General features: G+C 43.4%; 1 protein-coding gene across 2 annotated transcripts in view; it reads left to right on the top strand.

The window, feature by feature from the left end:
* NLGN4X (neuroligin 4 X-linked) overlaps positions 1-14295 on the top strand; it is a 236946-nt gene that overhangs the window by 49156 nt on the left and 173495 nt on the right. For both annotated transcript variants that reach the window (XM_087726768.1, XM_087726769.1), the window contains exon 2: positions 11950-12803. In XM_087726768.1, coding sequence (XP_087582894.1) covers positions 12332-12803 — 472 coding nt within the window. In that variant the 5' untranslated portion in view covers positions 11950-12331. The remainder of the gene's footprint in view (positions 1-11949; positions 12804-14295) is intronic.

Raw genomic sequence — 14295 nt, 5'->3', positions numbered from 1 at the left:
CCCAAGAGATCCCGACATGGTCATGTTCTCTGCCACGGCCACCAACAAGGAAGAGATCCCTGCCCCTCCCTTGTTCCTTGAGGTTCTGACCGACCAGTGGGCTAAACCTTCCAATTTCTCTTCTCCAGGTAGTACCGACTGTCGGCATTATAACGTGGAACAAACCTTTGCTCAGGCCATTCAGCTCCCGACGGTTGACACCCCTGTGGCCGCATTGGTGTCCTCCTCCCCGGTGGTGTCGGGCGATGCGGCAGATAAGATGAAGCCGGAGGATAAGCGCGCAGAACTTACTTTGCGGAAGAACTTCAATGCCACAGCGTGGGCCATTAAGGCGGCGGCCTCAGCTTCGTACTTTAATCGTGCCACGGTCATGTGGCTCAAGAAGCTGCAGGAACGCATTCCCATACAGGAGGACCGGATCCATCAGGATCTGGTCAAGATTCTGGCAGCGTGTCAGTTCTCAGCTGACGCGACCTTGGATACGGTCAAGTTTGCTTCTAGCGCCCTGGCCACCTCGGTCACCTCCCGTAGGCTCCTGTGGTTGCCCCATTGGCAAATGGACAACAAAGCGAAATGGGATTTGGCGGCTGCCCCCTTCAAGGGGCCCGATCTCTTCGGGGAGGCCCTTACTTGCATCCTAGTGGAGGATAAGGACAAAAAGAAGGTCCTCCCCTCCACGGCTAAGAAGGCCGAGAACAAGTCATGTCCTTTCCGTAGGCAATGGTATAGGGCCCCTAGCTTCGGCTATAACCAGCGCTTCTCTTCTTTCTCTTCTGACAGGCAGTTCTTGGGGCAGCCCTTCCAGGACAGGAGCCGATTCCAGGGCCAGGCTCGGCGGCCCTTTCGTGGGGGAGGCAGCCGTCCCTTCCGCAGGGGGAAGTGACTTGAACCCGAGTCATCCCATCGGCGGCCGCCTCGCTCTTTATGCGGACCGGTGGGACGACATCACGTCGGACGCCTGGGTCTGAGCCACGGTTCGTTACGGGCTCAGGTTAGAATTTCTCTCCACTCCTCCAAATCTCTTTCGGTCGTTCCCTCCATCCAGGAGTCGAGAGCGCCGCCGCCTGATGAGTCAGGCGATCGCCTACCTCCTCAAAATCCAAGCGGTGGAGGCGGTTCCCGCAGGGGAACGGGGCCTGGGCCACTACTCAAATCTCTTCGTGGTCCCGAAGAGCACGGGGGGTTGGAAAGCAATTCTAGACCTCAAGCGCCTGAACAGGTTTCTGGTCTACAGGCGGTTCAAAATGTCATCGCTCAAGTCCATCCTTCAGGGCATCAGAAAAGGCGATTTCCTGGCCTCCGTGGATCTCACGGAGGCCTATCTTCACATTCCCATCCTGCCCGCTCATCGCCGGTTCTTGAGGTTCTCCCACGGGTCCCACCATTACCAGTACAGGGCTCTTCCCTTCGGCCTGGCCTCGGCCCCGCGGACCTTCACAAAGGTCCTGGCTGCTCTGGCAGCCCATCTGAGATCGGTCCCGGTCCGCCTCCAATGTTATTTAGATGATGTCTTGCTTCAGGCGGGCTCCCTGTCTCAGGCCGTTTCAGATCTTCGGCTTACCATTCGGAGCCTCCAGGCCCTGGGGTTCTTGGTAAACTTCGAAAAGAGCCATCTCACTCCCTCCACTCACATTCTGCATCTGGGGACAGTCATAGATTCCAAGTTAGGGGAGGTGCGTCTGTCTCAGGAGAGGCAGGTAAGCCTTAGTCGGCTGGCGGAGAGCGTTCGCACAAAGAGCTCCGTTTCCATCCTCTCTCTGTCGCAGTTATTGGGCAAGATGGTCTCTTGCATAGGGATTGTCCCGTGGGCCAGGCTCCATCTTCGGCCCCTTCAATGGGAGCTTATCCCCTATCAGAGGGGACGAATGAGCAATTCCCTTCGGACTCTCCGCATCTCGGCGGGAGTCCGTGCATCCCTGGCGTGGTGGCTCTCCCTGGCCATCCAGCAGGGGTGTTTGTTCTGGGAGCCGAGCAGGGTGACCGTCACCACGGACGCGAGTCTGTTCGGGTGGGGGGCCCTGGTGGGCTCTCGGATGGCTCAGGGCAGATGGACGGCCTCGGACCTCCGTCACAACATCAATTGGCTGGAACTGAAGGCCGCGTGTCTGGCACTGAGTCACTTTCGCTCCTCGGTGGAGGGGAGTCATGTTCTTCTCCTGACGGACAATGTGGCCACCAAGGCGCACATCAATCGTCAGGGCGGGACCCACTCGAGAGCCCTCTGGCTGGAGGCTCTGCGATTGGGGTCGTGGGCGGAGAAACACCTGCAGTCTCTGGTGGCGGAGCACATCTCGGGACTCTCCAACGTCCAGGCGGACTGGCTCAGTCGAGCAACTCTGGACAACAACGAGTGGCAATTCCACCCGTCGCTGTTCCGGGAGATCTGTCGTCGGTTCGGGTCCCCCCGGGTGGACCTGTTTGCGTCTCCCGAGAACACACAACTCCCGTGTTTCTTCACCCGTTTCCAATCCAGCTCGGCGGAGGGCACAGATGCCCTCAGGAGCCGGTGGCCCCCGGGCCTTCTCTATGCCTTTCCCCCCATTCCACTCATCCCAGGGACCGTCAGGAAGGTGGTGACGGAAGGGGCCTTGGTCATTCTGGTGGCCCCGTTTTGGCCCAGGAGGCCCTGGTTTGCGGACCTGGTTCAGCTGTCGGTGACTTCCCCGTGGAGGATCCCGCAAGGGGAGGTGGTCTTACGGCAGGGGGCCCTGATTCACCCAGAGCCTCAGTGGCTTCAGCTGACCATTTGGCTCTTGAACGGCGGCTTCTAGGGGGGGCTCATCTATCTTCCGGGGTCATTCACACCATCGAGGCGGCACGTCGCCCCTCGACCACCCGCATTTATAACTCCACCTGGGCGGCGTTCGTCCGCTGGTGCTCCCCCAAGGGCATCTCTCCCGACAGAGCCACCATTCCCAACGTCTTGGATTTCCTTCAGAAGGGCCTGGAGGACGGGCTCTCGCAAAACACCTTGCGACACCAAGTGGCGGCTCTGTCCTCGGTCTTGGGGGGGCGGGGTCTTCTTCCCTTTCCCAGTCCCCTCTGGTCAAGCTGTTCCTCAAGGGGGTGGCTAATCTCAGGCCTCCCCCCGTTCATAGATTCCCCACGTGGGATCTTCCGCTTGTCCTCAAGGCCTTAACGGGAGCTCCGTTTGAACCTCTCCGCTCGGTGCACTTGCGCTTCTTATCACTGAAGGTGGTCTTCCTGGTGGCCATCACTTCCGCCCGGCGTATATCTGAGCTGGGCGCCCTGTCTTGTAAGGACGACCTCTGTCATTTTCACCAGGACAGAGTGGTCCTTCGCCTTGACCCGGCATTCGTCCCCAAAGTAAATACCCCCTTTCACAGGGCTCAGGAGATCGTCCTGCCCGACTTCTGCCCGAGTCCTTCCACTGACAGGGAGCATCTTTGGCATCGTCTGGATGTCCGCCGTGCCCTGCGGATCTACCTCCGGCGGACCAAGGATTTCCGCAAGTCTGAGGCCTTGTTCGTCTCCTTCCTACCTGGAGCTCTGGGTTCGAGGGTGTCCTCGGCTACCATCGGCCGTTGGCTGCGTCAAGCCATCTCGGAGGCCTACGTGGCCTCAGGGCGGCCGGTTCCGTCAGGCATCACGGCGCACTCTACAAGGAGCACGGCGACCTCGGCAGCGTGGGCCATGAGGGCCCCGTTTGAAGACATCTGCCGGGCGGCTACCTGGGCCACTCCAACCTTGTTCATCCGGCATTATCGTCTGGATGCTTTCGCGTCGGCGGACGCGTCTTTCGGTCGTAGGGTCCTACAGGGGGTGGCGGCTGAGGCTCCCCTTGGGCCCTAGTGTTTCTGTTCTCCCTCCCTGGGACTTTAGCTTGGGTATGTCCCACGTGTGACCATTCCCTCCTCCCATTCTGGAAAAAGGATGTTGGTCTTACCTGAACGTCTATTTTCTGATGGGAGGAGGGAATGGTCACAACCCGCCCTGAGTTCTGTCTGTTGGGGCCAAGGGGAGGGCCCGGGGGGTGTTTCCCGGGGTTTGTTGTGTTGTTTCTTGTTTTTCAGTTGTACCGTTCATGTTCGAGAATCTGGGCCAGCAATGGACAGGCACCGGTATTTATAGATTTCCTCTCAGCCTTGGACCAATCAGGCTGTGATAAAACCCACGTGTGACCATTCCCTCCTCCCATCAGAAAATAGACGTTCAGGTAAGACCAATGTCCTTTCTCCATCTGTTTAACTACGATCCTTATACATATGTATATGGTATCAATAGAGTCTTTAAAATTATATAATAGGACAGGATATTAAGAACAAGTACTAGAACTCTGCTTATGGATATTGTCATTGAATGATCTCTAAAATCATTTACAAAATGACTGTCTCCTGCAAATCCTCTTAGCAATGGACCTTTATATGAGTGAACAATTTTGGATGTGATTTGTAGCATACTTTCTCAGAATTAAAATGAACGAACTAATGTTTTCATGTTCATACCACTTCAAGAGGATTTTGGAAAAGATGAGGTTTTTGCAAACAGCAAGTTTTACCTATTTGTATAGTAAGACTAGTTGAAATGTAGTATTTTTTCTGGTTCACCGACAAATGCGCGATAGACATGCGCGCTGACAAAACCGCGATGACAAAACCGCGACATCAAAATTGCTAATTGATTTTCGACAATAGCGCACTGACAAATGCGTGACGACAAAATCGCGTATACGTACGTTATAACCCTAATCCTAACCCTAAAACTTTTTAGATTTTATTGACATCATGCTTTTGTAGGCGCAATTTTGATGTCGCGAATTTGTGGGTGCAATTTTGACGTCGCGGTTTTGTCGTCATTGTTTTGTTGGCATGCATATGTCTATCGCGCATTTGTCAGGTCACGTTTTTTCTAACATATGCTGTGAAGCCATGTGTAATTTGGTGCTTCAATAAAAAGAATTATCTTAATCACTTTTAATTTAATAAATAATTTAATAAATAAATAAATGCAAAGTTGTATGTATGATACACACATACATGCATATATACACACATGTACAAATACACAGACAGACATGCATTATTTTAAATAGAAAGAATATGTCTCATAATCTATAACCATTGAGTAGTTTTTAAAATATTGGTACAAAGTTGATACATTGGTATATTTTAAATAGACATTGATTTGCTAGCCTCTATTCTATTATATCTAATTCTGGATGTTATTCTTTCCAGAACTGGTGCATTCATTTCAAAAAGCCTCTTGTTGGACTTGATCTAGAATAATGATAAATTTTTTTGTTTTCAATCATTATGTATTTATGACAGGTAAAATACCTTTGCTGCAGTAATTCTATAGCTGCTGGCTCTGGTTGTTCAGCCAACAGTCCCAAAGCCCATTTTTCATCAGATATCCAGGAATTCCAACACCCAGCATGGTCCTTTTTGACCTGGGCAACAACCGAGCCAGTATGGGTTATATCTCACCATATTTTTTATGGAGAGACAGTCTTTGCCTGGCTCTTCTAATGAAAACTACAGTACGGTTGAACTGCTGGCATCTCATCTTCCTCAGAAGACCCAAACGCCGCAGCCATGTGAAGATGGTGCCTCATTGGAGGATAATTATTTTATTGCTCTTTTTATTGTAAAAATATAATTACTACATTAAATCCCTTACAATATTTGCAGTCTTCTGGTGAGGCATGTGTCAGGGTTCCAAATAACATCCAAAATTAAATCAGAGTCCAAGGCAAAGTATTGCTCAAAGTTCCAATGTATTAAGAGAGTCATGTTGGCACATCTGTGGAAACCTGAATCTGAAAGCTTCCCAGTTTTCCCCACCCAGTTGAAAGTTCATGATCTTGCCCCCAAACCCACAAGTCCATCACATGGTCCAATCTTCCGTTGCCATGCTGGCAGTTCCACCCATTCAGTTCCGGGCAGGTGCAGAGGTGTAGAAACAAAAGATTACCTTGGATACTAGAAAGAAATTTTATTTTGGCAACATCACATTCTACTCCTTACTATTCCCCCCCCCCCAAATTCCCCACTAATGAAACAGCATAGTAGAATAGAATATTAGTGTGATAGGCCAACGATCCCAAAAGGAACCGTCTGCAGGCTTAACAGCATGCTCTTAGATGGTTTCTTCTTTGAACTTCTTACAGTACTCATAAATTTTGATTGTAACAGCCATTCATCAGATAATACATTATCATTTCTGAATTTATATTTTGTATATTTTATTTTTTATTTTTATATTTTATTTTATATTTTAATATTTTGTATTGTATTTTGTATTTCCTATCACAAAATTCAAAGACATCAAATCAAATTGCTGGTTAATAAATCTGTGTTAAAAGCAGATGATCAAAAATAAGCAAAATAAGTTCATGGCATGCTTAAAGGTTCATTATAGAGGTGAAGATATTGTATGAAATGGAATCTCAAGCTGTTTCATTAATAATGCCCTAATTGCTTTAACAGTAGAGTCACTGTAATAGATGGACAAATGGATATGAATGATGTTGGCTTTTTAAATAACACAAATATAAACTATTGGAATCTTTAAAAGCCAGGGCCAATACTTCAAACTGACCCTGGAAATGTATGGGTCTAACTGTGTGAGATCTAAGTAATATTAACAACAGTCATATTTTATACTAAGTGAATTCATCTAAGGGAAATCACCTTTCAAATCAATTTTCAAACCATCCCTGCACAAATTACTTTACAGAAAGCCATTTCAGCTGTAAATGAGCATATAAATAGTTGGATAAAAGGCTACCTTGTCCATAAAAAAAATATAAATGGCCAAACATTTGTGGCCACCATGAACATCTGAACTTCCATTTGGCCCTTAGGTAGAATAAAGTTTGTCCTAAATTTATCATGAGCTTCCATCCCCAGTGTAATTTTTATTTTACCTTAGTATTGATGATAAACTACTTTTAATTATTGGATCAAGAGATCAACAATGTTCCGTAAATTTGTACATGGTGATTAAAATGTTGAATACACATTGAGACAAACTCTGATTGTTTCTCTGATCAATAATCACCTGTGATTATTTTCTTCACAGATTTGGTATCTGGACACAGGTTTTGTGGCATTTCCTAAAGTATAAGCAGTTGAGGCAGGTTTAGAACATACTGTAGATGTTTATCCATGTCAGTTCTTCGAGATAGTCACAAAAAGAAGTACAGGTCATGAGTACTAATGCTGCACATGCCGTTAAGGTTACAGTAACAGAAAGTTGCAAGTCTGAAAGCCTTGAATTGAATTGAAACCCTTCCATTATTTTTACTTTCCATAAAACTATAGAGAGTCCCTCTAAGCTTCTCATGCCTCTTTTCTTTCTGTGGGCTGAGATTTCTTTTTTATGATGGTGGTTCAGTCTTCTGCTCTTCCTCCTATCTCCCAAGATTATTCCCTCATATTATTCCAAAGCATCCTTCCTTCTCCATATTTAATCAATTTTGCTGATGCCTAGAATTGTTGAGATTCTAGATTACAGTGAAACAATGAGGCAAGTGTCTATCTGTTTGAATTCTAAAGTCTCAGAGCACTTTAGTTCTTCATTTTCTGTCTATTTTGTGATCCACTAGTTCTTGCTTGGAGGTAAATTGTATATCTTCTAGATTTTTCTGTGTGCCATTATTGCTATTTTATCACACTGCTGATGGTAATCAGTCTGTGTTATTTTGCAGCAGCTAACTAGATGTGTTCCACTATCTCTTTAGCTTCTTTACAGAAGTGGAATCTGTTGCTGCCTTCTCAATTCTGTCTTTGCATATATTTGTTCTTAAGGGTTGGTCTTGTGCTGGCAGAATTAGCTTCTTTGTCTCTTTTTTTCAATTTTCCTGTTCTTAGCCGTTGGCCTGTCTTATTATCTGCTTTGCCTATTTTTTTAAATGCATTGGTCATGTAATACTTTGCCCTGACACATCTCCTTTCTATTATTCATTTGATCTTCCTTGTAGGCCAGCTTGTTCTTTCTTGTATTTAATAAGTGTTCATGATATACTAGCTTCAGTGCCTCTTCATTTATTCTTCATTTATTCTTCCAATGTCTTTCTTTTTCATCTGTCTGATATACTTGTAATATTCCATGCCTATGGTTCTTGGTACATAGAAGCTGTGAATGCCAGTGCATCAATGAAAGGTATGATTCATTTTATCCTTTTTTCTGGTCTTTCTTTATATAGAGATTTTAGTTTTGCATCAGTCCAGTCAACTATTCCAGCTGTCAGCTGCTCATTTTAACTTTCTTTGAAGCTTGTAAGCAACTGCCATCACTAGGAGGTTGGGGGTATCAGGGAAGGGAAGCATGCTGGAGATATGAACAAATGCTATGGGAAATTGGGGAGTATAGATATAACAGGAACCATAGATGCCAAACTTGGCCATCTGCCGAGCTTCAAGGACACCAGTCCTAGGAAAGGAATTTACACTGGCGCCTGAAGCACTGAGTTCCCAAAACATCAGAATGAGACCTGATTGGACTACTCACACTGGAGGGAGGATTTTGGACATTGGGGAGTGCTTTCAATATATGATTTTCATGCAATTTTTCTTTAGAGCTTGCCTCATCCATGCTGCAGTGAATATCTCTAGTAAAAGTACCCTTTTTCTAACACCTATGGAGTTGAGGGTTGTTCTTTCTTAGGGAGTAGCTGGGGCCAGTCTGACAATAAGGAAGCTCCACTGTAGCAGTCAAACAGGAGACCAACGTCTACTGAGGAGACTGAGTAAAAAATGACAAACCACGAATGTGACCTGGATGAAGTCCCCCCCGCCAAACTGCATCATCTCAAAGAGGAGTTTGAATGGCTGTGGAAAGTGAGCATCTACGAGGAGGCCCTGGTGGTTGCTCACACTGAGGGTGAAGAAAGAGGATATGGAAGAAAAAACCCTCAGTGTAACGTACACCTGGGGAACTGTTGAGCCAGGAGATGGGAGCATCATGCAGAGAAGGACAAAGACAAGGTCCCAAGGGAACTGGATGAACAAAAAGACCTGGTGGAGCAAGTGTGAAGGGTGTTGAGAGATGCCATTGGGAACTGGCAGACCAAATATCCCTTTGCCCATCTGGCAGACCATTGATTCCCACCGAGGCTGGCAGGAGATGGCATCATAGCACAGGTGGCCACAATGGGGGGAGCAGCAGTCTCACCTGGACCTAGCCTGGCCCGAGCAGTTGGGTCACCAGATGTTAAGGCAGTATAGCCCCCTCCTTGAGAGAGGTTGTCTTCCCAGATGATGGATACAGAGACTTCCTGCCTTGGGCTTGAAGTATGTAAGAGAACCAAAACAACTGAGATTTTTCCTCACCCAGGCATTTAATTATATGCAGGAGTACAGAGCAGACACAGCCACCAAAGCAGGCCAGGTCTGGTGCATGACCATAGTCCTGGAAGGCACCACTGCAAAGTGAATCGTTTTTGCCACAATGATTATGCACAGAGCTCTGAAGAGTCGAACAATTCATGATGGCCTTGTGCAAGCAGATCAAAGCCCCACTCACCCAATGCAAGGCCCAAACCCACATCAAAAACGTCCATCAGGGCTCAGAGGATTGGCAGTGTACAACCAAGAGTTTCGTGAGCTGGTGTACTGGCTGACCAATTGACCAGAGGACATTCTAATAGAATGCTTCCAAGATAGGCTCAATGATGACCTACACAATATCTGCATCTCACAGACCTCCCCTTCCCACACTTTCCACCAGAGGTACATGCTAGATAAAGAGGTTGAGATACCAACCCCTAGCTAGGTCCCAAAGCCAAAACGCTTGTGGCTGGCACCATTCTCAACCCAAAATCAATCAAGGCAGTACCCAAACATCCCCAGTGAATATTGGGATGTTTTTTTAGTGAGGAAGAGTCTGGTGCGCTTCATCACATTGGTCGTCCAACTGTGCCACTGTGCAACTGCCATAACCAGGGGAGAGGGGGCAACTGGGAGGGGAAACATCTGGAGGTGTGAGAGAATGCTATGGGAAATTGGGGAGTATGGGCACTAACAGGAGCCAGAAGTGCCAAATTGAGCATCTGTTGAGCTTCAAAGATACCAGTCCTGGGAAAGAAATTTACACTTGTGCCTGAGGCACTGAGTCTCCCCCCCCCCAAAATGGATTAAGACCTGATTCGACTGCTCTCACGGGGGGAGGGTTTTGAACAGTGGGAATTGCTTTCAATATACAATTTTCATGTTGTTTTTCCTCTGAACTTGCCCCATTCATGCTGCACTTGGCATCTCTAGTAAAAGTACCTTTTCTCTAACACTTATGGCGTCAAGTGTCATTCTTTCCTAGGGAGTATCTGGAGTATTATCTGTTGTTGAGAATGACATAGTAGTAGTAGTTGGAACTAGAGGCAGATTGCTCCACTTCCATCATCTTTGGAAAGTCAAACATCTGTCAGATGTCAAAATATATTCTGGAGAAATAAATTTCTTATTTCTTATTAATTAGTGGTGCCTTTCATATTTTGAAATTAGTTTGAAACAAGTGATTTGGTTCTCACATGATTATATGTGTAACTTCTCTCAGACATCTTTTTCAGGTTTCCATGTGAAGCTGCCAAAATTACAGTTGCTTTTAAACTACATTAAAATGTATTTGGGTTTATTCACTCCTGAGTCATTTTTTGAAGCATGCACAGTCCTGATAATTCTACTCTTAAATAGGATTAATAGAAATGAGAAGGGGGACTGTGGTATGAATGAATCTGTTTTTATTTTGTTTGTAAAGAAGAAAAATATTTTCATGAATGAAAATTCACATGTAATTTTTGTTTATTTTTTCCCTGTCCAACCTTGTTAAAAAAGCAAATTTGTTTCTGCTTACTTGCTATGAATAATGATTCTGCAAAAATTACTTGATATTGTGACAGAACTAGCTAATGGTGAATATAAACAGCCATGTTAAAATAGACTATACCCTCAGGACAAAGTGGAAATACCTACCCTGATAACATTTAATGTTTATTTCCTCAAGATCCCTGGAAATTTGCTATGTTTAGGTCCTGATGTAGGAAATTACTTGAACTGACATTTCTTATTCTTACTGCAAATAGAATATAATTAAAAAGATCACTATTTTGCTTACAGGCAAAGATTAGGCTCAAATTACTTTTAGATATACCAGGCTGAGGGATGGGCAATATATAAAAATGTGCATTGGATCAATAAAAGTGATAGAAATGCTCAGAAGTAATAGAATAACAATTGGCAGAGAGGATGTTAAGTATACAAAAATGTTCAGCTTAATCCTTGAACCATTGGACTGGGCTGCAAGGATTCTTTACCTGAATTTTGGAAAGGAGCTATTGGAGGACAAGCTAGATTTTTGTAGATTTTGTAGGAGGAGAGCTATTGCATTAGTCTAGAATGGTATAAGAGGAGTCTGGAAGCACCCTTATCTGACTAAAAGATTTTATTTAAAATAATAAACTTTCATGGACTGTGGCTCATTTTATTAGGATTCATAGAGTTTATGACTGATATAGACAGTTCTTGAGATGTTTTGCATTACAACTCCCACCCACTCTATATGGTACAAACAGGAGTCTAAGTTACTGGACTACATATTTGTCCAGAGCTTGATTGGCATACTGAACTATAAGTAGTTCTTGACTTATGACCGCAATTGAGCTCAACATTTCTGTTGCTTAAACTTCTTTAAGTTTAAGTAAATTGATTTCATTATTAGATTTAGGTTTTGTACATGGCAGTTCTTCTCCAATGGACATGGTAGCTAATATTTAGTATGATTATTAAAGCATGGCTGGTAGTGACTTTCTGGAGAGGGATAGAGTATTCCACTATGGTTCATGAATGAGCGATTCTTGCATCCTTATTTTACAGTAATGGATAGAGGGGAAAAATTGTGGCAAAATAATAAAATTGTATTTTTTTTTATAAAAAAAAGAACTATTATTAGTAAAATATAATTCTTTGTTTCTCCCTTTTTCTTCCCTGGCAGGGTTCTCCATCATGATGGAATTAACTCAAATGGGTCCCTCAAATGGATTTGCATAGTAGGCTCTAAGTATCTGGACATCCATCTTCTTGGATAAGTGACATCAGCATTAAATACAAGAATCAAGGGATGGGCTGCAGCCAGAAGAAGTCCATTGCTGTTTGTCTTCCTGGGAACTGTCTATGTTTAATCTGCTGACATACCTACCACATCTAAATTGGGTTTTCCCTGTTTGACCAATAATACTTTACATTTTCCTTGGTAAATTATTCTCTTCCTCATACACTTTTCTAATTTTCACTGCTGTTTCAGTCTTTTTCTGCAAAATTTGTTTTTCTGCCTGGCTGTGAACGTCTTCGGAACCTGCTAATGCTGATGTGAAACCATGTCAAAGCCAGTGGGACTCTTATGGCTGTCTTTGATTTTTACTCCTATTTGTGTCATGCTGAATTCTAATTTCCTCCTTTGGATAACTGCCCTAGCAATACGTTTTACGCTTATTGAGGGACAAGCACAATACCCAATTGTAACTACAAATTATGGCAAAATCCGTGGTGTAAGAACACCCTTGCCCAATGAAATCCTTGGTCCTGTGGAACAGTATTTGGGAGTCCCTTATGCTTCTCCTCCAACTGGAGAGAGACGTTTCCAACCCCCAGAGCCTCCTTCTTCATGGACTGGTATACGGAATGCCACACAATTTGCTGCTGTTTGCCCACAGTATCTGGATGAGAGATCCCTGCTTAATGATATGCTACCAGTTTGGTTTACTGCCAACTTGGATACTGTAATGACCTATGTGCAAGATCAAAATGAAGACTGCCTTTTTCTGAACATTTACGTACCAACTGAGGATGGTAAGTACATTCACTAACTATGAACTGGCCAATTTGCCAATTTGCACAATTTGTTGAAGCATACATTGTAGGAATTCTTCCTGAGTGATGAACTATAAATTATAGGTTCTTATTAGATTAAAAACATTATAAGAATAGCCTGTATTATTTTTTCACATTTGCTACATGCAAATCTCCTTTCAAAGAGTGCACTGTGTCAATCTCTGGTTGTTCATAGAGGAAAAGTCAAGATATATAGTTAAAGAATATAAATAGTTCTGTGGCTATTTAAACAAAAAATAAAGAAATTGTAATATTTTAAGAAATGAACAAAAATGTCTATACCTTATTTTAATAGAAAATGTTTTAATAATCATCGACTATTAGAAGTACCTGGTTTTTTTTATTACTTAGAGTAAATAATACATCTATATGTCATAACAATTTTGATTTTTAAAATGTCAGAATTTTAGTAGCTCTCACTGTGTATATAGATGTATAATTCTTAATTCAGACAATTGCAAATAAGCCAATCAATAACTGTAACAAAATAACCAGGAGTTATCATTAATTGTTTCAAAGAAATATCCTTCCCTAATTATTTTTCTATGGATTATTTCTATTACAAATATTTATGTTTTTTCTTAAGATTCTAATTTTAAATAACCCCTCATTAACATTCTTACCAATAGCCTTAGCTTTGATCTTTATTCCTTACCCAAAGATAGTGATTTACATAGCAAATAACTTTTTGGCTCTATTATACAGAATAATATAAAATTGTCCTGTAGATATGTATTAGTAAAATATTTTAAATGGTTCATTTCAATTTGCTTTTGTTCATAACCATAGATTTATCACCATCTATGTACTCTGCATAAATTGTTTAAGATAGCAAAGCACTTGAGGCCTCTGAATATCACTATTCTGGTTTGGTTTGGTTTTGCTTTGCTTTTTTGCTTTGATATGTGCTTATATTTAAGATTCTGTTGAGTGTTGGTATAATTAATTCTTACTTCATACCTTTAAAAAAGGAAAATGAAACATTACTATTACTACTGCTGCTACTCCTACTAATAATGTAAGAAAAAAACCACTTAAGCTATGAAGACTTAGCACCTTTTCCATCCCCTTTCCTATTAGCATATTACAATGCATCTATTTTTTTTTCTCCATCTCATCTGAAGGAGTTAGTGGTTCAGTCTTTCCAAGGCTAAGTGACATTCCTCTTGTTGAGGAATGATAAAGAACCTATTGGCCAAGATGGATTCAAGATGGATTATGAAAAAGTATGACCAGTCATTTCACAGCAAGTGAGAAGAACAAACTAGCATGATGTCACTAGAGAAGTATGGTGTTGCATAGGAAGGAAGAGTTCAGTTGTGACATTATATAAAGGAAAATAAAACATTTTCAGTCAGTCTCCAATTTCCTTTTTTATTTTGTACAAGCAAACAGAGGCAATTTTACCAGCTTGTTCCTGAATGTGAAAGGTTTCAATAAATAGCCTTTT

Source organism: Thamnophis sirtalis, unplaced genomic scaffold, assembly GCF_051295495.1.
Source record: "Thamnophis sirtalis isolate CommonGarterSnake01/CBP01778 unplaced genomic scaffold, rThaSir2_p1.2 scaffold_12, whole genome shotgun sequence".
Taxonomy (NCBI): domain Eukaryota; kingdom Metazoa; phylum Chordata; class Lepidosauria; order Squamata; family Natricidae; genus Thamnophis; species Thamnophis sirtalis.
Note: the sequence above shows the minus strand (reverse complement) of the source record. Positions and strands in the feature narration are given on the sequence as shown.